This window comes from Mesocricetus auratus, unplaced genomic scaffold (genome assembly GCF_017639785.1).
Source record: "Mesocricetus auratus isolate SY011 unplaced genomic scaffold, BCM_Maur_2.0 Super-Scaffold_100006, whole genome shotgun sequence".
Lineage (NCBI taxonomy): Eukaryota > Metazoa > Chordata > Mammalia > Rodentia > Cricetidae > Mesocricetus > Mesocricetus auratus.
The window spans coordinates 43,935,767-43,962,191 of record NW_024429190.1 but is presented as its reverse complement, the minus strand read 5'-3'; the positions used below and the strand labels follow the sequence as shown (position 1 = coordinate 43,962,191).

The window sequence follows — 26,425 nt, the reverse complement described above, 5'->3', positions numbered from 1 at the left end:
AGGAAGAGGATGAAGATTGTAAAGCAAGACCTGGACCTTGTCCACGCTCTGCTTCCCAGAAGCTCATACATACATCTGTTCCATAGATGAGGAAATCACTGGTTAGGGCATGGCATAGAATCCGGCACTTATCATCCACTGCTGGGAAGAGTCGAGTCTCACGTTCTTCCTGAGCATCCAAGAGTTCATTTTCTATCTAAAATATAAAGATGTCTTATTTAGCGCAGTTCTCAACCTTCCTAATGCCTCGACTCTTAATACAGTTACTCAGGCTGTGGTGACCCCAACCATAAAATTATTTCATTGCTACTTCATAATTGTAACTTTGCTACTGTTTTGAATTGTAATGTAAATATCTAATAAGTGACTGCCAAAGGAGTTGCAACCCATAGGCTGAGAACTGCTGATTTAGTACTTTCTTGATTTATCCAAGTAAATAAGGTATATAGCCAGGGAAAAGTGTCTTTTTCCCAAGTTCAACTACATAATCAGACTCTCAAACTACCTTAGGCCAGTTTACACACAAAACATGACAGCTGGCACACAGGGCAGCCCTGAGCATCCTTTTTTAGTGGGAAGTTTAGTAGCTCAAATGCAGAGTCGAGAAATAGATGTGTGCTATACTCTGGTCTAGACTCCTGTCCTCACAGGTGCCAGTCCCTCTGGAACAACTCAATAGGCACAGTTAGGTGGATCCCAACATGCAACATTTCCAATTACAGAGTAGTAAGTGTGTTCTCTTTAGGTACTCACAGCTCATCTGCAGATGCAATTACCAACTAGGTCATCTTACTATAGTTAATGTTGTGAGTAGCACTGCTGATAGTTATCAGGTTTCCTTGGCATGGGTAAGAAGTCAACTGAACTCTGCTCATCCTTTACCCACACTGGGTTTTCTAGTTAGTCTCTACATTCTTGTTTCCCAGCCAAGGTTCTTGATAATGGGACCCCAAACTTAGGCTTCCAGGACAGGAAGATTATACTTACCAAATGTAACTGGATTTTGCCTTCAAAGAGTGCAGCAGCATAGTCAGAATGAAGGCAAATGCTGGCCACCGTTCCCAGATATTCCACATCTTTTAACTTTTTCACAGCTATACCAATTTCAAAAACATTATACACATTAAAATATAGGTAGAAGTACTGCAGCTATTTACATGAAAATGATTGTTCAATGTGACTTTGAAAAAGATCTTCTGAACAAAGACCTGTTTCAGCCACTCTGAAAAGAATAGAGAGGAGGGGAGGAAAGACCAAGTTCTCCTTATATGGAAAGAGCATTAGTTAAAGAACAAAGTGGAAGGAATGGACACCATTAGTTAAGCACTTTCCAGGCTTAGGTGTGCCTCAGCAAAGACACTGTGCAGAGTGAGGTCACAACACTTAATTTCACCTCATCAGCTTCATGACCCATTTAAAGTAGCTTTATCTTCTAGATTAGTCAAATTCACAGGGTAGCTACAGTCCTTTAGCAGAGGCAGAAAGGGACATTCAGTCCAGGAATGGAAAACTCATACCATGCTGTCTTCACTACAGAAGCAAAGAATGCAACCTGTTAGACGTTATGCTAAGATTGTAGAGTAAAAACAAAGCCATTAAAGTTAAGAAAGAGATGTTAGGATGAAAATGAGTGGAAGACTCAGCCTCAAAAACCACTTCTCATGTTTCCCAAAAGTATAGAAATGGAATAGTATACAAGAATACAACACTTGGATTTAGACTTGCCATTTTCACCAAGGACATAAAACCAAGCTCGATTATTCATCCCCACAGCCAGATGATAGAGACCTACTGCGACAAAGTTGGGCTCCACATCGACGGAAACTGTGATTGGTGGCTCCTACAACACAGTATTGGAACAGTCGTGAATCAACCATTAAAACCGTTTCAATTTATAAACAAAGGACAGACCATACGTACTCCTTCAATGAGGTTGGCCACAGTGACCTCAAGGAGGGAGGTGAGATATGCAATCCTTGTGTGACAAGCATCCCCGAGGATGGGCAGCTTGGTCAGGAAGACGTGGAGTGAGCCTCTCTGGGTAGACAGTGCTAGCAACTGACCATCATCAGTCCAGGATAAGGTACCCAAACCTGAAACAATTTGTAAAATAAACCATCATTCAAAACCACAATATACTGTGGCAGGCAATCAAATAGATATGTCATGCAATAGGTGTTAAAAACTTTAGATGCGTTCTTCCCTAAATCATCTTGCTATTTCACTACACATTAACAATATGGGCATTGAGCCATTTGCTGTGGCTCGAACAAAAGTATACATCCATTGTACAACTGGGATTAAAGTTTGCTATTAGCCTCTGCTACCCAAGTGTACTTACAACCTTTAGTCAACTTACGACATATCAAAATTCCTAAAATAAACTATTTTAAGGAGCTTCACAGAAAGGTGTTAACTTTAGTCCTCCTATAAGAATACAAACTATGCAACGATCATTTTTCTCCATAATTATAATGACAAAATACCAATCAGCTTTGGCAAAATCAATACCTTTATTTTCATCATCCAGATTAATTATAGCATACATGTCTCTTAATTCTGTCAAATCATGGATTTTTATGCTGAAAAGTAAAGAAAAAGGAGTATATGTTTTTAGTGGGTTTCATTCTGGCATTTTTGCACATTGTTTCCAGTCACCCTTCCCACTGGCCCTGCTGTTGGACCCCCTTCTCCTGGCCCTGCTGTTGGACCCTCCCCCTCACTTTCGTCCCTCATCCCGTGAGGTGTCCCCTCTCTACAGCTTCAGCTTGCAGTGATGGCTTCTTCGCAGTCCCTTTATGTGCCCTGGAGCCGTCTTTCAGACCTCAGGCTGCTGTGAACACTGGCTAGCATAGACTGGCAGACAAACAGGGGACTCCCTGTTGAGCTGTGGCACACTAAATTCTGGTATTGTCCTTTGATTGGTCTACTGTTACTTCATTTCAAAGCCCTTCAATTCGTCCATTTGTCCTGGTTTACAGCTGGATCAGTAGGAGAGGCAGATGGAGTGTGTTCATTCCATGTAATCTCAAACTCCCATTTTAGTTTTAAGATTGATTTTCTAGCACATTCAATTTTATGCTTTTGTTCTGAGGCATAAAACCTTTAGATGTTTTCTGCATTCAACAGTCTTACTATTTCATTATACATTATCGGGAGACTGTGAGTGCTGACCATATGAATGTGAGCAGGGAAGTAGAGGACTTAAATTTTTTTCATTGTAAAATGTTCAGAGAGTCCAAGGAAGTGCAGATGTCAGATGCACATCAACCACAAAATTCTGCTGATTCTCTTAAGGATCCCCCTGGGTGGTTTGAATGGGAATGGCCCTCCATAGACTCATGTGGATGAATGCTTGGCCCATGGGCAGTTGACACCATTAGGAGGTGTGGCCTTGATGGAAGAGGTGTGTCACTGGGGGGTGGGCTCTGAGGTCTCATATGCTCAAGCTACACCCTGTGTGGATACAGTCTCGTTCTGTTGCTATGGATCAAGATACAGCTCCTTCTGCAGCACCACATTTGCCTGCATGCCACCGTGCTTCCCGCCATGATGATAATGGACTAAACCTCTGAACTGTAAGCCAGCCCCAATTAAATGCTTTCCTTTGTAAGAATTGCCATGGTCATAGTGTTTCTTCACAGCACCCCTAAGACATCTCCACATTCCCAGAAATAAGTGACTCTAACTAACCAGTTATCTCCACATGTAGCAGCTTTGTTCAGTGTGTGTGACAATGCCACACTGGTTAGATTATCCTTATGGTCCCGAGCCTTAAATATCTCCTGTCCAACTTCTGGAAAGTGAGTAGAAATGGCCAGAAATGTTCCACGGGAAAAGCCAATCATGATGTAGCCATCACCATACCTACAGCAGCAAAGCAATAATAGGATTAAAAAAGAGATGAACTATCAAGGTCAAAATGGCAAAAACCTTAATATGATAAAATATAATTCACTGAGGCCCTACTGTGTATCAGGTAACATACTGGATGGTGTTATACATGAAATCACAGACTGCAATAAGGATGCATATATAGAATATAATATTACAGACAGGCAAATAGTAAGAAAAATCACATTTTTTTTCTATAGTTAGTCTTTTGTACATACCAACTATAGCAGACGATGTTGCCATAGGCTTGCTGAAACTCCAGATCAACTGGGTTATCTGGTTCATTCAAATGAAAAAGAAACAACATTTTCTTGCCAACTACTGCACTTATCTGCCAGGAAAGACCAGGAGATCATGGAATGGGTTACTCAGAATTTCATGAGAAGACCAACAAGCAAGCCCAAACAGTCAAACCTCATTATGAAAACAGTGAGCCAAAGCTAGATATGCTAAATGCTATCATTAGTATAAACCGTAACTAACAAAAATAGCAAAAAGCACTTACTGATATATAGTCTGGCAGAGGTCTTTGGCTTTATGTATTTCCAATATCCTTTTGAGATACACTATGCCTTTGTGGAAAGTCTTTTGAACTCTATACCTTTCACCAGATACTGTGCTATTTAGGAGGGTGACTCAGTCATAGTTTTGCTGCAGCTGAATTCATTTTTGTAGTACAGAAAATTTCATTCTAAGAGGCCACTTGGCAGCTGGGTAGTGTGGCCCACACCTCTAATCCTAGCACTTGAGAGGCAGAGGCAGACAGATCTCTGTGAGTTCAATACCAACCTGGTCTACGAGAGCTAGTTCCAGGACAGCCTCCAAAGCCACAGGGAAACCCTGTCTTGAAAAACCACTCAGTCTTGAAAAACCAAAAAAAAAAAAAAGAGGCCACTTGACTTGTGAGCCTGCCAGGATTACAAGTGTGCGCTCCTGAGGATAAGCTAGCTTCAGTGTCACTTTCTAGTCGTGTGGTGGCGTTGTGTCCCCCAACCACTACCCGAGCGTGGCAGAAGTAGGATCCCTGTGTTATTCACACAAAATCAGAACTAGCTACAATTGTCCCTGGAAGCAATCCTTATGTTGAGGAGAAAGAAGTGTATATTAACCTATGTTAAAGATGTTACTTGGCTGTATTGCCTGGATTCCAAAATGTTATCAACTACAATAGCATCAATTGAGAACAGTCTTTAGGAAATAAAGAAACGTTACCTTCTTACATATTTTCATGTTTATTATAAAAATTATCTGGATTCTAGAATGTTACAATACAGCAAGGAAATTGTACATGTTAAAGAAACAAGCTACAATTTTCAGAGATCCGGTTACCATCAGCAGTGTGAAAAAAAAATCTAAAGTCACACATAAATCACTGTTTCGCTTCTTAAATTTGGTTTGCTTTTGTTTTTGAGACAGGGTTTCTCTGTGTAGCCCTGGATATACTGGAACTCGCTCTGTAGGCCAGCCTGGTCTTGAACTTAGAGACTCACCTGCCCTGCCTCCTGAGTGCAGGGATTAAAGGTGTGCGCCACCACTTCTGGCTTTAATGTTTCCATTCCTAAAGGGATCTCTATGTTTTTGCTACCACAGAAGTGGGTACAGAAACAGCAGCCATAACAGGAAAAGTCCTCAACTGCTATGAGCCAATTAGCAATGGCAAACACCAATTTCCAGGTCTGAGAGACTAAGCTTTCCTTGGTTTAAGAAACAACAGACATAATTTATTGAACTCTGAGTCAGCTGGGAAAAGGAACTGGCCAATACGAAACTACCAAAATGACTTGGGTGTGGGCTTGAATTAGGATGCTTACTGTGCTTTCAGCAGAAGAAATTCGGTCGTCCGTCTTGCTTGTGGAAAACTTGATGTCACTCGGCTCTGATTTCACCGGTGTCTACAGGAATAAGACATCATCACTGTGAGTGAACTCAGCAATCAGATCACTCTCATCAGTGACAGGACACAAGCTAAGCATAGCAGGAACGAAGCCCTAGAAATACTTTCCCTCTCTAAAACAAGTCTTATAGAGTCATTCTGAATAGTAATAAAACACAAACTTTGCTTTTATTTACGACTAAACTTGGAATATGAACCTGAAAATTCTGCCAAATACCTGGAAATTCTGAGTGAAACGGAACGTGTGTTTTTCTTATATGGACAGTTAAGTTCCAGGAAGGATTTACAGACAGCCTTGGCAAATAGCTCTCTGAAAAGAGCGTGCGCACATGCTCAAGCTGCAGCCTCCCGTGTGGCCAGGGGTGGGGAGAGCTAGTGATTTGGGTCAGAGAAAACAACATTCATCTCAAGAATGTAATCCACTAAATCTAACTGTGAAGTTTTTGTTCTGTACTTTCTTCTAAGAGCTTTAGATATTTAAGCATTTGGTTTATTTGGAACTACTTTGAAATATTTTATTTATTTATTTTCCTCTTTCTTTTTTTTTATTTAAGTTAGAAACAAGCTTGTTTCACATGTCAATCCCAGATCCCTCTCCCTCTCCTCCTCCCCCACCCTCCTCACCAGGCCCCCCATGGTGGAGCTCCAGAGTCTGTCATTTCATCCAGGGCAGGACCTAGGCCCTATATGTTTCCAAAAGTACAGGCAACAAAAGAATAAAACAGACAAATTGAACTTAATGGAATATAAACTTAAATATGGTTGAATGTGATTTTAGCATGCCTGGGAACCCAGGTTCAATTCCTAGCACCCCCCCACACCCCTCAAAAAAGGTGTATAGAGAGAACACTGTTGGAAATTAAAGAATAAAATGGCAACCCATATAATGGGAAGCAAATCTGTAAATCATGTATTTGACAGGACTTTAATACCCACAACATAGAGAGAACTCTTAAATTTCAACAGAACAACCCAATTCAAATGGGAACAAAGGACTGGAGTAGAGGTTTTTCCAAAGATGGCAATGGCCAGTAATGAATGGAAAATGGCCAACATAACTAGGAAGATATAGACTGAAAATTTAAGGTATCACTTTATAGCCATTAGGTGCTTAAGAAAAATCCAGAAAATAACACTCCTCCACTGCTGGTGGGAGAGTCAACTCATACAGTCACTTTGGAAATCAGTATGGAGATTCCTCAGGAAAATGGGAATCAGTCTACCACAAGACCCAGCAATTCCACTCTTAGGCATATACCCAAAAGATGCACATTCATACAACAAGGATGTCTGTTCCACTGTATTCATAGCAGCATTATTTGTAATAGCCAGAACCTGGAAGCAACTTAGATGTCCCTCAACTGAAGACTGGATAGACAAAATGTGGTACATTTACACAATGGAGTACTATTTAGTGGAAAAAACAATGGAATCTTGAAATTTGCAAGCAAATGCATGGCACTAGAAGAAACCATCCTGAATGATGTAACCCAGTCACAAAAAGACAAACATTATGTACTCACTCATATATGGATTTTAGACATGGATCAGGGGAGTGCCAGCCTACAATTCCACTGCCAAAGAGTCTGGGAAACAGAACCTTCATCCAATGACTGATGGAAGCAGAGGCAGACACCCACAGCTAAACACTGAGCTGAACTCAAGGAACCCAGAGACAGAGAGGGAGGACTGATGAGCATAAGGGTCAAGACTGGGCTTGTTTAACCCACAGAAACAGCTGACCTGAACAAGGGGAAGCTCTTGAACCCCAGACCGATGGCTGGGAATCCAGCAGGGGACTGACCGAGACACCCTTAATGTGGGTGTCAGTGAGGAGGCCTAGGCAATCTGTGGGGCCTTGGGTAGTAGATCAGTATTTATCCCTGGCATATAAATGGACTTTGTGTGCCACAATGAGAGATGCTCTCTCAGTCTGGACTCTGGGGGACAGCCTAGGCCCTGCCCTGGATGAAATGACAGATTATGGACACCGCCCCGCAGGCTCTCCCCCCCGGCCCCCTGTGGAGGGCCTCACTCTCCCTGAGGAAAGGAGTGGGGATTGGGGAAGGGGGGATGGGGGATTGGTGGGAGGGCATGGGAAGAGGGGAGGGAGAGGGAGCTGGGATTGACATGTGAAGCAACCTTGTTTCTAAAAAATTTAAAAAGAAAAAAAAAAAAAAGAAAAATCCAGAAAATAAATGTTGGCAAAGATGTGGAGGAAAAAAAAAAGAACGTAATCTACTCCCTGCTTTCCTATCCTCAGTAGGGCCTTTGGTTCTGGCCCTGGGGAGTTCCTCTGGGGAGAAATTTACTTAAAAGGTGGAAGGAGCCAGGCCCACCATTCCTGAAGTCAGGCCAAATGCTCCAAGTCTGATATACCCTACAGAAAATGAGCTTTAAACTCAAAAGAATGCAACTCACAGAGAAACGAAAGTCCCTAAAACACGAGAGAGAGACAGAGACAGAGAGACAGAGACAGACAGAGAGAGACAGAGAGGGGGGAGGAGAATGGGAAGAGATTATATAATAAAGACTTTAAAGAGACACAGGGTGAGAAAGGGCCAGAATGTAAAATAAATAATAAATTTAACAGTTTCAGTAGACCGTACTTTGCATTTTTCAATTTTTATTTTATATTTCTTTTTTGCTTGCATGTATGTCTGTGACCCACCACCTGTGTGCCTGGTGCCCTCAGAGATCTTAAGAGACTGTGGAAAAGGAGTTTGAAAGGGTGTAAGCTTTAATCCCAGCACTCCAGAGGCAGAGGCAGAGGCAGGAGGATCTCTGTGAGTTTGAGGACAGCCTGGTCTACAGAGTGAGTTCCAGGACAGCTTCCAAAACTACAGAGAAACCCTGTCTCAAAAAAACAAAACAAAACAAAAAAATCTACAGAAAGATTGTAAGCTGTCATTCAGGTATTGGGGATCGATCCTGTGTCCTCTGTAAGAACCAGTTTCTTAACTGCTGAGCCAGTCTCTGCAGCCCAGCAAGCTACACTTCTGTGTTATGTATAGGAGATGCACTTTGCTGGGTACTGTTTGGCTGGTACGGCCTGTGTAGCTTTGTCAGTTCTTTTCAAATGTCCATCCTGAAGGGGTATACATTTTTATCTACAGTTTTATTAATATAATATGTGGCCACAATATATATCATTTTGTCAGTGTGACACATGAGCAACGATGTCTCAGCATTGCTTTATCATTTTGTAATTATGAGTTTCACCATTATCATGTATGAATTATTTCAAGTAGGGCTCTAAAAGACTACCAAGTACTTTCTAAAAATAAAATGTAGAATTGTCAAAGTTAAAACTTCCAGGAGGATAAGGCAGAAGTATGGCCCTGTGTTTAAAGCAAGCCTGGGTTACATAATGGCTTGCAGGCTAGCCTGTGCTACAAAGTGAGGTCCTGTCTCAAATGCAAAAAACAGAGGGCTGGGAATGCAGTTTAGCGTGCTTACCTAGCACGCATGGGGCCCTAGGTACAATCCCTAAAACTGCAAAAAGCAACCAACCAGTCTCTAGACTCCGTAGCTGATGTGTGGTCAGTGCAGGACAAACACAAGTGACACTGGAGTGACTTTCTGAGCCACAACAGACACCAGCAAATGAGGCGGTGCTTGTAATGTGTGCTTGGCCTACACGCGACACCTGAAGTGGTATGTCTGGTTTTGGAAGGAGACTTCCCAAGGTTAGAAAGTGGAGACAATTACCTTGCATGCAAATACTAGCAAGATGTAATGAACTCCTGTGGTGCCCTGTAGAAACACTGTTCTAAGGTCAGTTCATGGCTCAGGGAACAAAAGTGTGCAGGTACCTACTGAGAATGTCCACTATGGGCAAATGGACTGGGGCTGCAGCACAGACACAGTGTATCTACCTTTCTGTTCCTAAAGGGCACCAGAATAGAATGATCAAAACTGTAAGATTTCTAGAAATCGTAGCAAAGCAAAAAACTTTTAGAATGCTGTACCGTGATTCTTTCCGCCAGCCTGGTCCCAGAGCTTCGTCAGCCCCAAATAAACATGCAGGACGCTATATTAATTATGAAGCTGTTGGCCGTTTGCTATGGTTTCTTAATGGCTAGCTCTGACTTAATTATTAACCTATAATTACTAATATATATTTTGATAAGGTCTTATCTTACTGAGAATGCCAGACTTGTGTTCTCTCCTCCCAGTATTACATGGTGACTCTCTACCCTTGACTACATTTCCCAGAATCCTCATCAACTCCTAGTCCTATCTATCTTGCTTCCCTATTGGCCAACAGTGTTTTATTTATCAACCAATAGGACAACATATACACAGAAGGACTTCCCCCATCAGAATGTCAGAAAAATCTTTTTTTTCCCCCTTCCAGACAGGGTTTCTCTGTGTAGCTTTGGAGCTTGTCCTGGCACTCATTCTGCAGACAAGGCTAGCCTTGAACGCATGGAAATCCACCTGCCTCTACCTCCCAAGTGCTGGGATTAAAGTTGTGTGCCACCTTCTCCTGGCTCAGACAAATCTACAAACTATACTAGCTTGAGGCAACAGCATAGCTCAGTAGATAAAAGGTGCTTGGCATATATGCCTGATGACCTGAGTTTGATTCCCCAGAGCCCATATAAAGTTAGAAGGGGAGAATTGACTAATTTTTTTCTGACCTCCATGCCTGTGTTGAAGTGAGTGCGTGCATGTACACGTACACACACACACACACACACACACACACACACACACACACACACACACAAATAATCAATAAAATTAAGGGTTTCTCAAAGCTCTTTTCAAAAGATCTACACCAGTCATGCTATGGTTCTGCTCAACATGGCAGAGGCACGCACTTCTCCTTGATTTGTTCTAAGTATCCCAGACACAGAACCAACTCACTTTTTCCATTGTTCACTATAAATATTAATCTCAGTGCATACCTTCAGCTAGCTTGGGCCACCTGGACTACACCTTCCCCTCATACCTCTGTTCATGCTACTCTGCTTGCACAGAGTGAGAGACACCTAGCATGCATAAGGTTAATGCAGTAAGTGCTCTACCACTGAGCCACACTCATAACTTTCATTATAGCATCTGCCTGCACTCTGTCTTATTTAGGTTTTCTGTCTTTTAAAGATTTATAATCTAAATTTTTAGTGATCTCTATATGCCAAAGCTATAGAGCTTATAAGATGTACCATAAAATTTGGTAACTAATCATGGAGGGCCATGTATCTTTTAGAAATTATGTTGTATCATGGCAGGAATGTGTGTTAATAGGAGAGCCATGGCGAGCATGGAAGCTGAAGCAGGTGGAAGGCAATCTTGATCTTTTATAACAACTTTCACTTAACTACTAGAGTCCCAAGAGAACTACATTAATTCCTTCCTGTCCACAAGGACTCCATCTCCTCCTACTAGGCTCCAACTCTTCAAAGGTTCCACTACTTCCCAGCATTATATACACAAGACCATACTTCTGACACATGAACCTATGGGTGACAAACCACATTCAATCACTGTTCACTCCATGGGAGAGATCCATGCGGCAAGGAATCAGGACTTACAGTGATTCTGTGTAGGAACAGCGATCTGCAAGGAGCTGAACTCTGCCAACAACTGCATGAGTGAACTTAGAAACAGCCTTGTGGGAGATCCTGAGGCAGAGACACCCCAAGAAGCTGCATCTGGATTCCTTGTCAACAACTATGAAACACAGATGTTCTAAGCTCCTGCATTTTGAGATGTTTTATTACACAGCAGCAACTGATGAATACATCACATTCTCAATTGTGTATATAGCACAGAGCAAGGTTCATTCTTGTGCCTAAGCAGATATTCCAAAGATGTTTCAGTCAATACTAAAGTAGTTCAAAGAATAATTTTCCCATTGGTAATACTAGGTAGCTACTGGCAATACAAGTTCTCTTATGGAGGGACCCTCTTGAGATCAAATTAATCTTGGGAAATTCCAACAGTAATAGAATTTCATCTTAACTAAAGTCTTGTCAGGATTACTTTAGAAACAATTTAACGTATCAATGAAAGTTTTGGAATAAAAACACTTGATTCCCAGTCCAGAATCCTCTAGTTCTTGACATTTATCAACATGCATACATAAAATAAGACTTCATCACAAACATGCTCATTATAGCCACAGAGCTGGTGATGCACTTACTACCAGGGGAAAACATATTTCCTTTAATAGGTAACTTATTCTTCTTAAAGAAAAGTTTCCTAGTAATACATAAAAAAGGATTTGGGTATGTGTGTATGCAAGTGTGAAAGTACGAGTGTTCATGGGTATCTGGGTGCTGCACATGTATACAGACACCTGGGAATGACAAGGGTTTCTCACATTTAAAACATAAGATTGGGGGCTAGAGAGATTGCTTAGTAGCTAAGAGCACTTGTTGCTTTTACAGAAGACCCAGGTTCAGTTCCTAGTACCCACATGATGGATTGTAACCATCTGTAACTCCAGTTCCAGGAAATCCAACACCCCTTTTTGACTTCTGTAGGTACCAGGCATGTTTATGGTATGCTTACATAACTGTGGGCAGGCACTCATACACATAAAATAATATCAATATCTTTTAAAATAAGAAATTGCATGCATATTCCACATAGTGACTTAATTTTTTTGTTTTGTTTTAAGACAGGGTTTCTCTGTGTAGCTCTGCCTGTCCTGGAACTCACTCTGTAGACCACCAAGCTGGCCTTGAACTCACAAAGATCCGCCTGCCTCTGCCTCCCAAATGCTGGGATTAAAGGTGTGTGCCACACTGCCTGGCATGACCTAAAATTTGATGCATTAGTTTGATGTAAAGCTGCTTATTACAAGGAAAATTAACCTCTCACAGCAGAAACTACAATGAGTTACCTGTCTTATTGTATCGCCTTCCTGGTTACTAACGGTGATCATTTTATCTTCACCACCCAAAGCAAGAAGATTATCTGTATTCCAGCATCCACATGTGATTTTCTTAGTATGTTTTCCTGGAAAGAGAGACAATTTTTGCAGATACATGGACTTCTCAACCAATGTTGAGATGCTAATCTGTGCTATGGGGATGAATGGTCAGGGATTCTACTCTCATCCAAGCCCTTAGTGTCTATGCAACCTTATTTCAAATGCTTTATCATGAAGCTAGAAATTAAGAAAATGGCACATAACTTTTCATTTGGATAATATTCACAGGCCCCACCAGAGAGCAATGTTTTCCTCTACAAATTTTGTTGATTTATCACAGAACCAGACTTGTAATGGTAATATCTTAAGAGAAGTAAATCCCAAAGCTACCATTCAGACTGTGGTCTCATAAATCCTTGATATAAGCTGACTTATCATTCACAATTTTAACTGCTCATGATAACTACAGTATAAGTCACACAACACTGAGGCACAAATGTGAATTTCATTAGTGAGATGTGTGCTAAGAAGGGAGACCTCAGGCTGGAGAGATGGCTCAGTGGTTAAGAACCATGACTGCTCTTCCAGAGGTCCCAGGTAATTCCCAGTATCCAGATGCCAGCTCATAACTGTCTGTAATTTCAGTTCCAGGGGACCCAACAGTAATGGCAAAACACCAATGCACATGAAATAAGTTTTTAAAAAAAGGGAGACTCCTCACTAAGGAACAGTAGGGGACACATGTCTGTGTGTGTTCAGTGCAAGTGCAATGTTTTTCCTGGATACTTTTCCAACTGTGGGTGGCTGGACATAAGAATGCAGTACCCACGAGCACAGAGGGCACAAGTGCGCTAGAGCAGGGCAAGAGGAGTGGTGGTTAGACAGCCTGCAGCCTGAGCATGACGGCAAGGAACGCCCCAGACACTTCTCATCAATCAAGAGGGCCTGGGGTGTTAAATCTCACTGAGGATGGAGAGTGAGAACTGGAATGTGAGAGTCTAGCCAACAGTTGGAGAGATACAGACTCAGGAGTTCTCAGGCTACAGAGAGCATTGCAAGTCAGGAGAGCAGCACACGAAAGTGAAGGGAACATCTAGAGAAGAGTTGTAGGTGGACAATCGCGTTGATCACAGACTAAAGGACTCAGGTGGTGCCGCAACATCAGGACGGGAAAGGATTATGTGAAGAGAGGCCAAAAGATGCTAAAGACAAATGCCTTTCTTCTTTAATTTTTTAAAAGTGCATTTGTGTGTGTGTGTGTGTGTGTGTGTACACTATGCTCATGTGTGTTCCACAGCACACATGTGGTGGTCAAAGGACAACCTTTGAGAGCACATTCTCTTTCATCATATGAGTTTCAGGGACTCAGGCTGTCAGGCTTGGTAGCACATGTCTTTACCTCCTGAGCTATCTCATTAGCCCATAAACTCCTTTCTTTACCAAGGGAAGGGAGAAGACACCTTCCTTTTTCCCATATACTGTCACATCGCTCAAAACTCAGGTTGAGCATATCATCAGTAAGAACAGTTAACATGAACTACCTGACCTACTTATAGTACTCTGGCCACTGAAATGAGAGACTGGCATTATTTTCATTTTTCTTGGTTTTTCAAGACAGGGTTTCTTTGTGGCTTTGGAGGCTGTCCTGCAATTAGCTGTTGTAGATCAGGCTGGTCTCGAACTCCCAGAGATCTGCCTGCCTCTGCCTCCTGAGTGCTGGGATTAAAGGCGTGCGCCACTACTGCCCGGTGGAGACTGGTATTATTAATTAAACTATCGTAACTGACATTTGTGGACATCAAAACCCTGCAAAGCAACAAATGCCAGCATCTAGTTAAGTCAAAGGAAATGTACACTATGAAATGCATATTTGGTTTCTATACAGTGCAGGTGCACCAAGCAGCCATGAGTGGGGTGACCTGATTTTAAGAAAGTTAAGAAGTGTGACTGGAGAGCACTTGCATTCTTCTAGAGGACCCGAGTTCAGTTCCCAGCACCCACATCAGGTGGTTCACAATGACCTGTAACTTCAGCTCCACGGGTCCAATATCTCTGGCCTGCATAAGCATCTGCACTCATGTGCACAGACACCAACACCTGCATATAATTCAAAATAATAAAAATAAATTTAGAAAAGGTGAAGCGGAAACAGAGTCCTCACAAAGTGTGAGAGAAGCGATGGTATATTTATCTAAAGGCACTAAGATGGATAATTAATTAGAATCTTTTCAGGTACATTTTACATGGTAATTGAGTAGGAATGTGGGCAGATTCATATTCGTGTTAAACACAAAGATCACAATAACATTGTGTTCATACAGTAGCCTGATATGAGAGATCATGCTCTCATCTACTATTTCCATATATACCCCATGTCAAAAATCTCTGGGACTTGTAATGTATTGGAGGACATTCCCATAGATAATGTAGGGAACAAAATGCCTACTTCAGTCATGTAGAAATTTATATGGACCTTTAATCCCAGTATTTGTGAAGCAAAGGTAGGCAGCTCTCTGAGTTCCAGGCCAGCATGGTCTACAGAGTGAGTTCCAGGGCAGCCAGGACTACACAGAGAAACTCTGTTTTGGAAAAACAAAACAAACCAACCAACCAACCAAACAAACAAAAAACACCAAAAAAAGAAATTTATATGGAAAAAGTTGATTTTTGTCACTGGGAGGAAATTTTAGTTTGGTGTTTCAAACAAATTAATGATGCTTCAGTTTATCTCTCATTATTTAAAACTAAAATCAATACTAAAGAGATACCTATGAAAATCATTTGAAATGACTCACTGCTCTTTTTGTTTGTTTGTTTTTTGTTTTTTTTCGAGACAGGGTTTCTCTGTATTGTTTTGGAGGCTGTCGGTCCAGCCTGGCCTCGAACTCACAGAGATCCACCTGCCTCTGCCTCCCGAGTGCTGGGGTTAAAGGCGTGCGCCACCACTGCCTGGCGACTCACTGCTCTTAATGGAAAGCACTTTCTCACATGTCCTGTAGGTGCTGCTGTCTCCAGCATTTGCAGCCTCTCTTAGTGGCTGGGATGCTGGATCTGGCCACATGCCTGTGGTTAGCCCCGTTATCACTCATCAATGTGATGACACAATGAAAACAGTCAATCTTCAAGGATATTCAAGGGGCCAAGGCCAAGTGAACAGGGGTTGGAGGAACCAAAGTACCTCATGCAAGGTCAAATGGGCACACACTCTGAGGCAAACTACTCATAGTCCAATGTCTGCATTCAGCTGGGGTTTGGAGACAAGGTGGGGTAAGGATTGGGACCATGGATCCTATAAACAATCACCAAATGTTTCAGTTCACTTACTGCATGGGTGAAAAATCAGTATATGTTATAATGCAACAACATTGTCTAAAATTAGCCAAAATGAACATATGTGATCAACAGGTGTTGACATGCATATGAGCTATTCCATGTCTAACGATCCCATCTGAGTGTGAAAGGGAAAACAGTTACCTGATGTTTGAAGACATAGGCTGACCTTAACTCAGTCTGTGCTGTGTACCTCAGGAAATCTTAGCAGGAGGGGGAAGCTTCCTGGTCAGCAATCTAAGATGGACCAGGGAAGCCTTTCTCTATAGATTTTCCCTTGCGGCATCTCAAATATGTAGAGTGCTTCTAGCCAGAACCTACCAAGAACGGGAATCTTTCGAGATGTCTGATGGTTATAAATGAGCAAATTTCCTTTAATGGTCCCAACAGCCAGGAAACTTCCATTTTTTGACCAAAGAAGGAAGGACATTTGATCCCTGTAATATTAAGGTATATATTACAGAACAATTCACAAACATAACCCTTTAATAATGCTCTAAGGAAATACTTCATATATAACTTTAACCTATGCTTAGAAGCTAAAGTGCAACATCAAAGTTCATGGACTTTTAGCTGCAGTCCCAGCACTCAGGAGACAGAGACAGACAGATCTCTGTGAGTTCAAGGTCACCTACAGCTACAGAGTAAGACTCTGTCTCAAGAAAACAAAAAACAAACCCCACACAACTTATAGCTTTTAGATGAACACAAAGTGTTAAAAGAATTTTTGGAGGCAACAGAGAGATGGCTCAGAGGCTAAAAACATTGGCTGGACCCAGGTTTTATCTCCAGAAACCACATGGTAGCTTAAAACTGTCTATAACACCAGTTCCAGGGGGATCCAACACCCTTTATTCTGGCTTCTGAAGGCATCAGGAATACATGTGGTTCACAGACATGCATCCTGGCAAGCCCATACACATGAAATAAAATTAAAATTTTAAAAGAAAAATTGGAGACAGTACAAGATCATCTTGGCAGCAGTTAGATTCAAACTACTACTGAATAATGAATGTAGGCTCCAATTCAGTTGTTACAGAATCTCAAATTCATGGGGTGATTTGTGTCAGTGGCAATGGTTTTTAACTATAATTATAATAAAAATTTTAATGGACAATGAGACTTCCAGAACACGGCCCAAGAAGTGAGTGAGGAGAATTCTGAGTACTTGTGAGGAAACTGCAAGGAAACAGGACAAGAGTCTTACAACCTCAGTTTTGTCACAGCAGGGAAGTGTTTTTGTGCTCCTTCCAGGTGAAGTGGATAGGCTTGAGTTTACTTCATATTATTCATTACAACTGGCTATTGTTATTTGCTTATATGCATCTATAGAAAAACATGTTTTGAAAAAGAAAAAAGAAAAACATGTTTTGCCACATGGCTTGTCTGCCATTTTTGGCCTGTCGGCCATCTGTAGCTTGTGCTTGTGACTGATTGCACACTTTACTCATGTGATTCTTCTTAGCTCTAGAGAATAAAGTTGGCTACTGCATGGGACTTTATTTAGTCTATATCTCATTTGTGGGCACCATTTTTCCAGGGCCCACTGCCTCTAGAGCAGTGACATGAAACTTAATGCATTTTTAAGGTAGCTTTTTAGATAAAATACTTGGTGTACATGTGTGAGGGAGCAGAGTTTGGACTCCCAGACCATGGAAATGCCTGGTGGGCCTGCCTGTATCTTAGTGCATGTAAGACAGAAAGGGGACCCTCAGAGCAAGTTGGCTAGACTACCCATCATGGTAAACTCTGGGTCAATGGATGAGGTGGAGAATGATCAAGTAAGGCTCCCCATGTCAGTCCTAGGTCTGCACATGCACACATATAGAGGCACCACACACAAGTGATGATGGGGCACAAGGAGCGTTCCAAAACATGGCAAATTAAACCGGAGGAAACATTGGGAACTCATAACCTTAAAAAGGATGTTGGCTGAGCACAAATTTCAGTGGTAGAGCACTGGAAACAAAGCCCTTGGTCAATTCCTAGCTACACCAAAAGGAAAAAAAAAGAAAGGATTATGTTTGTCGCTCTATCACTATTACAAAGTTGTTCAGAAGCAGATAGAAAGCATTTTGTCTAGAAGTTTTCTTTCTTAAATTAATGTATCTGAGTGTGTAGGAGTGACACCCCAGCTAGAGGACGACTTGTAGGAGTTAGTTCTCTTCTTCCACCACATGGGTCCCAGGGATAAAATTCAGTTCATCATCTTAGGGCCTTCTTGCCAGCTTCAAGTTCTTACAAACATTCTAGGACTCACAGGCTGGCTACTTCTATGATTCCCTCTAAAAGGGAATGAGAACTCTTTGGAGACTAGCTCCTTCACAATCTAAGGGGAGAAATAACCAAGGGTCCAAAACAATAGTTCTTAAAATTCATCCCATAAGCAGCAGCATCACCGAGGGATGTGTTGGAAATGCCTCTTATCAGACCCCATCTCAGATGTACCGAGTCAGAAACTCAGGGGGTGGGTCTAGCTATCTGTATGTTACTGCCTCTGCTAGGTGATTCCAGTGTAGCTACATCTGGAGCACCACAGACAGACCGTGCTGTCCTTGCCTTCTCCTTTGTTTGATGTAAGGTCTTTTATTGTGTGCCACTGCAGTCATCTCCCCTTCAGATTTTCTCATATAAATTTTGTCTCATCATGGTCATTGTTAGTATGTTTACCAAAAGACTTTAAAAGAAGCTACTTTGTAACTATAACATCTTTATTGTTTTTTCATTTTGTTTTGTTTTGAGATAGGGTCCTGGAACTCACTATGTAGACCAGGCTGGCCTTAAAATCACAGAGATCCACCTGCTTCTGCCTCCTGAGTGCTGGGACCAAAGGAGTGAGCCGCCACATCTTGCCATACATCTTTATTCTAATTAATGGAAGGATTACACATATTAACCATAAAGGGAATATTTTTCCTTCCTAAGAAAATTACTCAAGAAAGACATGGTGGTCCAAGCTTATAATCCCAGCACTTAGGCAGTAGGGGCAGGAGGATCAGAAGTTCAAAATCATCCTTAGATACACAGTGAGCTTGAGGTCAGCATGGGCTATATAAGATCTTGCTTCAAAAAACCAAAATGAAGCAAAGTGACTACAATGAAAACAAAAAAAACGCATCATTGCCTCTCCAAAGTCAAAGTAGTAAATACTACCAACATTAAGATGACAAAGAGTCACATTCTCAGTAAAACTTTAAACAGTAGTACTGCTCAGTGCCACAAAGTTGGGAAATGCTAATTACACTGATTTGGAAAGTATATATTGTGTGCATCCGTTAAATATCATATTATATCACAACAGTAAGCACAATTACTGACATTAATAAAAGTGATACAAATGACAAAACCATTTTGTCATTTAGTACTTTATATACCACTTAAAGAAAAACAAACGTATCCTTACCTCATGCCATTGTCTAGCTGGCTGGTTTTATTTGTGTTGGCATCCCACAGATAAATGCAACTAGACTTCTCAGCAATCACTGCCAGGATATCCCCATCTTTATCCCAATCCATGGCAACACAGTTGCTTTTAGAAAAGAGAAAAGTCATTACTATCCACTTCTCAAAAGTCAGAGAGAAGAAACAAATACTCACCTACCCATGACTTCTAACCACAATAAGACCACTCTATCTTTTAACAGGTCATGAACATCCTAAAATGAGAAATTCAACCTGCTATCCACTGATAACACAAGATTAACTTTAATGTTTCTGTTTTTGCTTTTGAAAGGATGGAAAAAAATTTAAGTTCTAATTTCAGTACCACTTCAATGCATTATTATACTAAATAAAATTGTATGTAACCAATTAACAAATTATGAGGTTTTCCTGATTCCTAAAAAAAAAGTCTTATCTTCCAGGAAGATAAATTCATCAAGCAATCTATAAATGAATTATAAGTCAGAACCAATGTTTTCTTTTATTTTTCTTTTTTGTTTGTTTCTTTTCTTTTCTTTTTTTTTGACAAGAGTATTCTTACCTAGTTCTGGCTAGTTTGGACTCACATGTGCACACGTAGACAAGTCTGGACAAAAACTTGCAGTGATCCTTCTGCCTTTGCCTCCTGATATCTGAGATTGTAGCTGTGCGCCACAATGCGTGTCTGTTTGATAAGTATTTTTATTTATTTATTGGTGGTACTAGGACTTGACTCTAGGGCCTCAACTATGTCAGCCAAGTGCTCTATCATTAAGCTGTAACCCCGGCCCTTTAGTAGGTAATTTTCTAAGACCAATTTTTTAGGTTTTTTTTTTAAAGTTAGCATACAAAGTAATGCATTTCATTATATAAGATCAAGTAGTGAAAAATTTCATATTTACAAAAGCAAAAAAGCATTATAAGAAATATACTTCTACCAAGATAGATAAAACAAAGTAGATCAAGGTTGGTGTGCTGGCTAGTTTTATGTCAAATTGACACAAGCTAGTCATCAGAGGAGACAGCCTCAGCTAAGACAAACTGGTTCCATGAGAAAAGCCTATAGGGCAATTTCTTAATTAGTGACAGATGTGGGAGGGCCCAGTCCATTGTGGGTGTGGCTACTCCTGGGCTGATGATCTTGGTGTCTGCAAGAAAGGATGAGCAAGCCAGTAAGCAGCACTCCTCCATGGCCTCTGCATCAGTTCCTGCCTCCAGGTTCCAGCCCTGTCTGAATTCCTGTCCTGACTTCCTTCAACGATGGACTATGGCCAAATAATCCCACCACCACCCAAAATTGCTTTGTGGTCCTGGTGTTCACAGGAATAGTAATCCTATCTAAGGCAGAAGTTGATAGCAGGATAGCGAGGTGCTGTTGTGACAGACCTGACCATACAGTTTTGGGAAGAACTGTGGAAGTTCAAATTCCTCCAAACAAAAACATCTGTGGTGGCGATGGCTTACAGTTCAGAGGTACAGTCCATTATCATCATGGTGGGGAATATGGTGGTGTGCAGGCAGACATGGTGCTAGCTACATCTTGATCAGAAGGCAACAGGAAGTGGACTGTAACACTGGGAGTAGCTTGAGCACAGGAGAACTCAAAGCCCACCCAACAGTGACACACTTCCTCTAACAGGGCCACACCTACTCCAACAAGGTCACACCTCTAAATAGTGCTGCTCCCTTTGGGAGCCGGTTTCTTTCAAAACACCATAGTTGGTAGAGTAAGTGAGGAAGATCAGGAGTTCAAGGTCATCCTCAGCTACATACTGAGTTCAAAGCAAACCTGACTACATGGGATCCTATCTCAAAAACAAAACCAAAAGAAAATCACATGTGTATAAAATATATAATGCATAGATATGTTTTTAACTTTATAATTTCTCCAATTCTCAAAAAAAAACAAACAAACTTCTTCATTTATATAATGCTACTTTTTGATTTGGACACTCTTCGCTCTTGCGTAGTAGGTAAAATATACTTTGATTTACATTTAGGTTGGTGATTATTTTATTTTATTCTTCAGAAGGTTAGGATATATTTTGGGACTCTAATTTCCTTTAACAGTCTCAGAAACTTCAGGAGCATAGAAGAGGGAAGTTTTGAAATTGTTGATAAAGTCATTGCCAGTTAAAGACTGACAGACAGAATTTTATTTGTCTGGAGACCCTTTTTGGTCAAATCCAACTATTATGAATCAGAGTTCAGATGAGGTCCTAATGCAACCAAACAGGTGTTGCTGAGATTAGGCAATTAAACTCACACAATTTACTCAAAGCAGCTGTTTTCCCTGAGTGCCTTCCTTTAGGCATAATCACTGAGTAACTATTTTGATCTCATTCCCCAAAATACAGAAATCAGAAGCAACAATGAAGAGTGTGGGAGATGGTAAAATGCTAGCCTTAGAAGGATGGGGTGGAGCAGGTGGGAGAGGCCAGGCCAACGGGACTTGGAAAACTGGTAAACACACTACGGACAGCAGATATGCGTTGAAAAGCACAGCAGATCAAGTCTACTGAGGTCAGGGAGTCTCCATGTGAGCAACTGCCGAGTCTGTCAGCAGAGGAAGATGACAACACCGAACCACTCACAGCACCTAATCTATGTATGCATGTAGAATGGCATCCTGAAAGTGGAAGACATCTTCATTCTCTAAGAAGCAGGTGCAAGGCAATTGTTCTCCAGTGATTTCTGGAAACACCAAAAAATACAGGTTGGGTATTCCTAATGGAAAAATCCTTATTTTGTAATTTTTCCCATTTTCACACGTGTGGTGTTTATATGTGTATGCATGTTTTCATGTGTAGGGGTACACGTGTGTGTGCATGTAGAGGCTTCTGGTTCGTGCTGGGAATCATCCTCAACCACTCTTCTTCTTTACTTATTGTGGCAGGCCCTCTCAATCAAACCCAGAGTTCCTATATGGCTAGTCTAAGTAGCTAGCTTGCCCTAGAGATCAATCCTGCCTTCGTTTTTCAAGGCTGGATTTACAGGTGAGTCACCTTTCTTCCCCTGTCCTGGCATCATGTACGTTCTGAACTCGGGTCCTCATGTTTGTGTGGCAAGTGCGCAGGCATCCCCAGGCCCAGAGAAACCTTATCACACTCACACAAAGCTTCCCTGTGAATATTTATGTACGTGAACTCCAAGTCAAGTGCCACACACATGCTTTGCTAACTTTAGCATAAAGGGAAAAAAAGTTTATAGCTAGAGGAAAAAAAAAAGGAAATGGGGCTATTCATTTGACTTATTTATTTTTTTATCTTTTAGGCAACAAAGCTTGAAGGTCTGAGCTACCTCTGTACTTACCCAGGCAAGCTAATCTCACTTCTTTTTTGGCCATGGCGATCAAAGATTTTCACAATATAATCAGCTCTGAAAGCAAGTAGAATAGAAAAGTTAATTTGCTATTTCTCTTATTTATCCATGTATCTAAAAAAATTTAGGCTCTATTTCAGTTGACTTCAGCGTTCTTTCATGGGAGTTTTTAAAATTGTTATTTTAAAAAGTTTGACCAAGGAAAAGGTTTTGTAAACTCTGATGTTAATGGGGTTGAATATTTATTTCATACACTATCACACAAGAGTTTATACTGAAGAGACAGTATAGGCACAGATTAGGTGTAGATACATGTGATACACCATTAGCTAAAATATTCATTATTTTCTTACCCTGTTACTGCAAGGAAGTTTCCTGATGATTTTTGCCAGGCAAACTGTATCGGTGCACCAAGCCATGTCTTTTCTAGCAGGGAGAAAACACGCTAAAAAATAAACACAATTTTTACATTTTAAAAACAATTATGTATTAGTCAGAAAAGATGTCAAAATTTAATCCTGCAGATATGCACGCTATGGAATAAATTTTTAAAAAAATTATTCAAAAAAAAAAAAAACAATGAGAGCCAGGTATGGTGGCATACACCTTTTATCCCAGCACTCAGCAGACAAAATGATCTCTGTCAGTGTGGGGCCAGACTGGTCTACACAGTGAGTTACATACAGACCAGCTAGGGATACAATGTGAGGCCCTGTCTCACAACAAACAGAAAATCAACATTAAAATGAACAAAACAAAAGTCGACTAATCAATCAAACACAAGTAGTTTGTGCGGCAGGATGGACTGTGAGTTATCTTTAATTACTGACACAATCTAGAGTCATCAGGAAAGGGGTTATCTCAATGAGGGCCTGTCTATACTGGGCTGGTCTGGCCTGTCTTGTTAATGGATGCAGGAAGACCTACCCAACTGTGGCAGGCGCCATTCCCTAGGCAGTAGGGTTCTGATTTGTAGAAACCAGCTAAAGGTAAGCAAGTGGGCATGTTTGCATCTATTTCTCTCTACTTAGGACTGAAGATGTGATCTGACTGGCCGCTCTAAGCTCCTGCCACTGTGCCTCCCCTGCTTAGGAGACAATAATCTGCAACTGTAAGCTGAAGTAAATCTTGCTCCCTTAAGTTATTTCTCTCAGGTACTTTCATCACAGCAACAGAAATGAGACTGGAACAGACCTCAAGATAAAAGAGAGTATCACACAACTTCTTTTGCTTGTTTTGAGACAGGGTCTCAGTATTGTAGCTTTGGTTGGACAGCAACTTGCTCTATACAGCAGGCTGGCTTCAATCTCACAAAGATCCATCAGCCTCTGTCTTCTGAGTGCTGGTGTTAAAGCTGTGTGCTTTAAAATGTTTCCAATTGTTATTTTTATAAAAATGTGTCACAGTGCTTTATGCATACTGAGAGAATTTAAACATGAGTTTGATAACTCTGACACAGATCTGGGGGATTAAATTTACAACATTACTATTTAAAAATCTTGAATTATTATATGATAGACCTATCTAAGATGCTTACAATCCCTTTAAAATTATCTTCTTTTACCTACTAGCTATACTTTTTTTTGTGTGGTGGGTCTTTTTGAGATAGGATTTTTCTGTGTAAAAGCTCTGGCTGTCCTGGAACTCTGTAGGCCAGGGCTTAAACTCACAGAAATCCTCCTGCCTCTGCCTCACAAGCTGTTGGCAACAATGTTGGCTTCATTGATAATTTTTCTGTTGATTACATGTTGAAATAAATTTTGGAGATACTCAGCAAATCAAATCATATTATCACATTTTTGTCTTTTTCTTTAACAACCTTACAGTTGCTATAAGTTAAACATTTTGAAATTTTATTTATATTATTCTTATATCAGACTTAAAATCTAGAAGACCTGGGAACATAACCCTAAATGAAATAAATATTAGACTTAAATGTTTTAGATTAAACAAGGGCATCCTTATCTAGGTAGATGCAGCTCATTTATATACTATTGCAGAAGACTTGGGTCTGTGTGGCAGGCAACACAGGTCCTCCAGTACACATTCTGTATCCATCTCCTGAAAGCCAGCGTCCTGGGACCACAACTTAAAGTAAAGCTGTGCTATGAATCCAAGCACACACAGGTTTTGTCCAGCATGGACATACACAGGTATTTAAAAACACCTTACTTTTGCAACCGTGTGACTACATTGTTGGTAAACCTTACTTTGGTCCCTTCATGACAGATCTGTCTTGGACTCTGATCTGACAGGCTAGTTTCCTTCCATAGAGCTTTCCGGCTACTCTAGGTACAACTCAGAAATGAAAGTTACAGCTTCCCAACCGGAAACTCAAAGATCTGCTTCTTATGTGTTAGTTACAGGCATTAAAGCCAAGTCCCTGTAACTCTCAAGCGCAGGGTTCTCAGCTATAAAGAAAAACGTATTTCCACCTTTCTGATACGTCCTATTGGAATGTGAATCACTTCTGAAGTGAATCATGCAGAGTTATCTGTCAACCCAATTGACACAAGAGCCACAGTGAAGCTTTAGCAAAGCTGAAACCATTTTAAAATCGGCTTTTCCATTTCTTTGCCAGAGCAGGGTGGGGTAGGTATCACAGGAGCGAAGACGCTGCAGCTGTGGGATTCACAACAAACCCAAATGGTAGAAAATCTTCCTGCAGAGGAAGACCCACACAAGTGTGCAGATTTCACCGTCGTGTGTTCTAGCGACCAGCAATCTGTCCACTGGACAGCCACAGGCCAAATAAGGTTTTGATTACTGTTTTGGAGACTTTTCATTCTCTCCAGGGCCCTGAGCCAGTGGCTTGGTTTGCCTGGGGTTAAGCTACAGGAATGAGGCAGCTTGAGGTGTTGGGTCACCTCCACAGCGACCCGTGCCCAGCGCCGATAAGTCCGGGCATCCTCAGATCCAGGCTTCGACTGGGTTTCAGAGGGCACAGGCCTCCCTCTCCGCCTGCTTTCGGAGCGTCCTTACCCTCATCTCTTACAGCCCCATCCCCTCCCTCCCGCTCCCTGGGCGCATTCTCCACCCCTCAGCACTCCCGCGGACACAAACTACTCAGACTCGCGCTCCAAGAGCTGAGGAAAGCAGCCACAGCCGCGTCTTCCCACCACCCAAGGCTCTTGTAAGTTATTTACCTTCATCTCCAGGCTCCAGTGGCACCCTGATCTTGTAAGTGCGCAGGCGCACCAAAACTCCCCCGCCAGGCTACCGCGTTCCCGTCACCCGGGAGACCGTGCTAGCAATGACCAATCAGCGAGCGTGGGGCGGGGCTTTTCTGGCGCCTTCCTTTGAAAGAGATGGGCAGGCGAAGCCAAACCCCGGGAAGTTGGGGGGGGGTCACGAGGTCTGGTCAACTTCCTGCCTGAGCTCTGATTGGGTGAGATCAACTCCGGGAGGCGGGCTCTGGGGGCAGAAAGGGTGATGAGCAAATCTGACGTGAAGAAGCCGGTGATAGCGGGAGAGGATATGGAGAAATTCCTGGAAAAAAGCAGTGGTCAGACTGTGGCAAGTAGGAGAAGGGAATTAGCTCACGGGTCAAACGGCTTCTGTCAGGTCCACACGTACAAGGCTTGGAGAAACTAGAGGGTCAACAGGGTTTCTCTGAATTGTTTTAGAGGCTGTCCTGGAACTTGCTCTGTAAACCATGCTGGCCTTGCTTTATAGTG

The 26,425-nt window shown here is 41.6% G+C and overlaps 1 protein-coding gene across 3 annotated transcripts in view; it reads right to left on the bottom strand.

The window, feature by feature from the left end:
- The window catches only part of Wdr19 (WD repeat domain 19), a 68,360-nt gene extending 42,355 nt beyond the window's left edge, over positions 1 to 26,005 (bottom strand). For 2 of the 3 annotated variants that reach the window (XM_040747107.1, XM_040747108.1), the window contains exons 1-14: positions 25,895 to 26,005; positions 23,102 to 23,193; positions 22,740 to 22,805; positions 19,411 to 19,536; positions 16,329 to 16,444; positions 12,648 to 12,763; positions 5,706 to 5,786; positions 4,113 to 4,225; positions 3,694 to 3,867; positions 2,512 to 2,582; positions 1,921 to 2,093; positions 1,726 to 1,840; positions 988 to 1,094; positions 74 to 196 (exon numbers count right to left, since the gene is read on the bottom strand). In XM_040747107.1, coding sequence (XP_040603041.1) covers positions 74 to 196; positions 988 to 1,094; positions 1,726 to 1,840; positions 1,921 to 2,093; positions 2,512 to 2,582; positions 3,694 to 3,867; positions 4,113 to 4,225; positions 5,706 to 5,786; positions 12,648 to 12,763; positions 16,329 to 16,444; positions 19,411 to 19,536; positions 22,740 to 22,805; positions 23,102 to 23,193; positions 25,895 to 25,900 — 1,479 coding nt within the window. In that variant the 5' untranslated portion in view covers positions 25,901 to 26,005. Of the gene's footprint in view, positions 1 to 73; positions 197 to 987; positions 1,095 to 1,725; positions 1,841 to 1,920; positions 2,094 to 2,511; positions 2,583 to 3,693; positions 3,868 to 4,112; positions 4,226 to 5,705; positions 5,787 to 12,647; positions 12,764 to 16,328; positions 16,445 to 19,410; positions 19,538 to 22,739; positions 22,806 to 23,101; positions 23,194 to 25,894 lie in introns of those variants that run through there. The other variant, XM_040747109.1, reaches the window with a different exon arrangement.
- Positions 26,006 to 26,425: the final 420 nt, after the last annotated feature.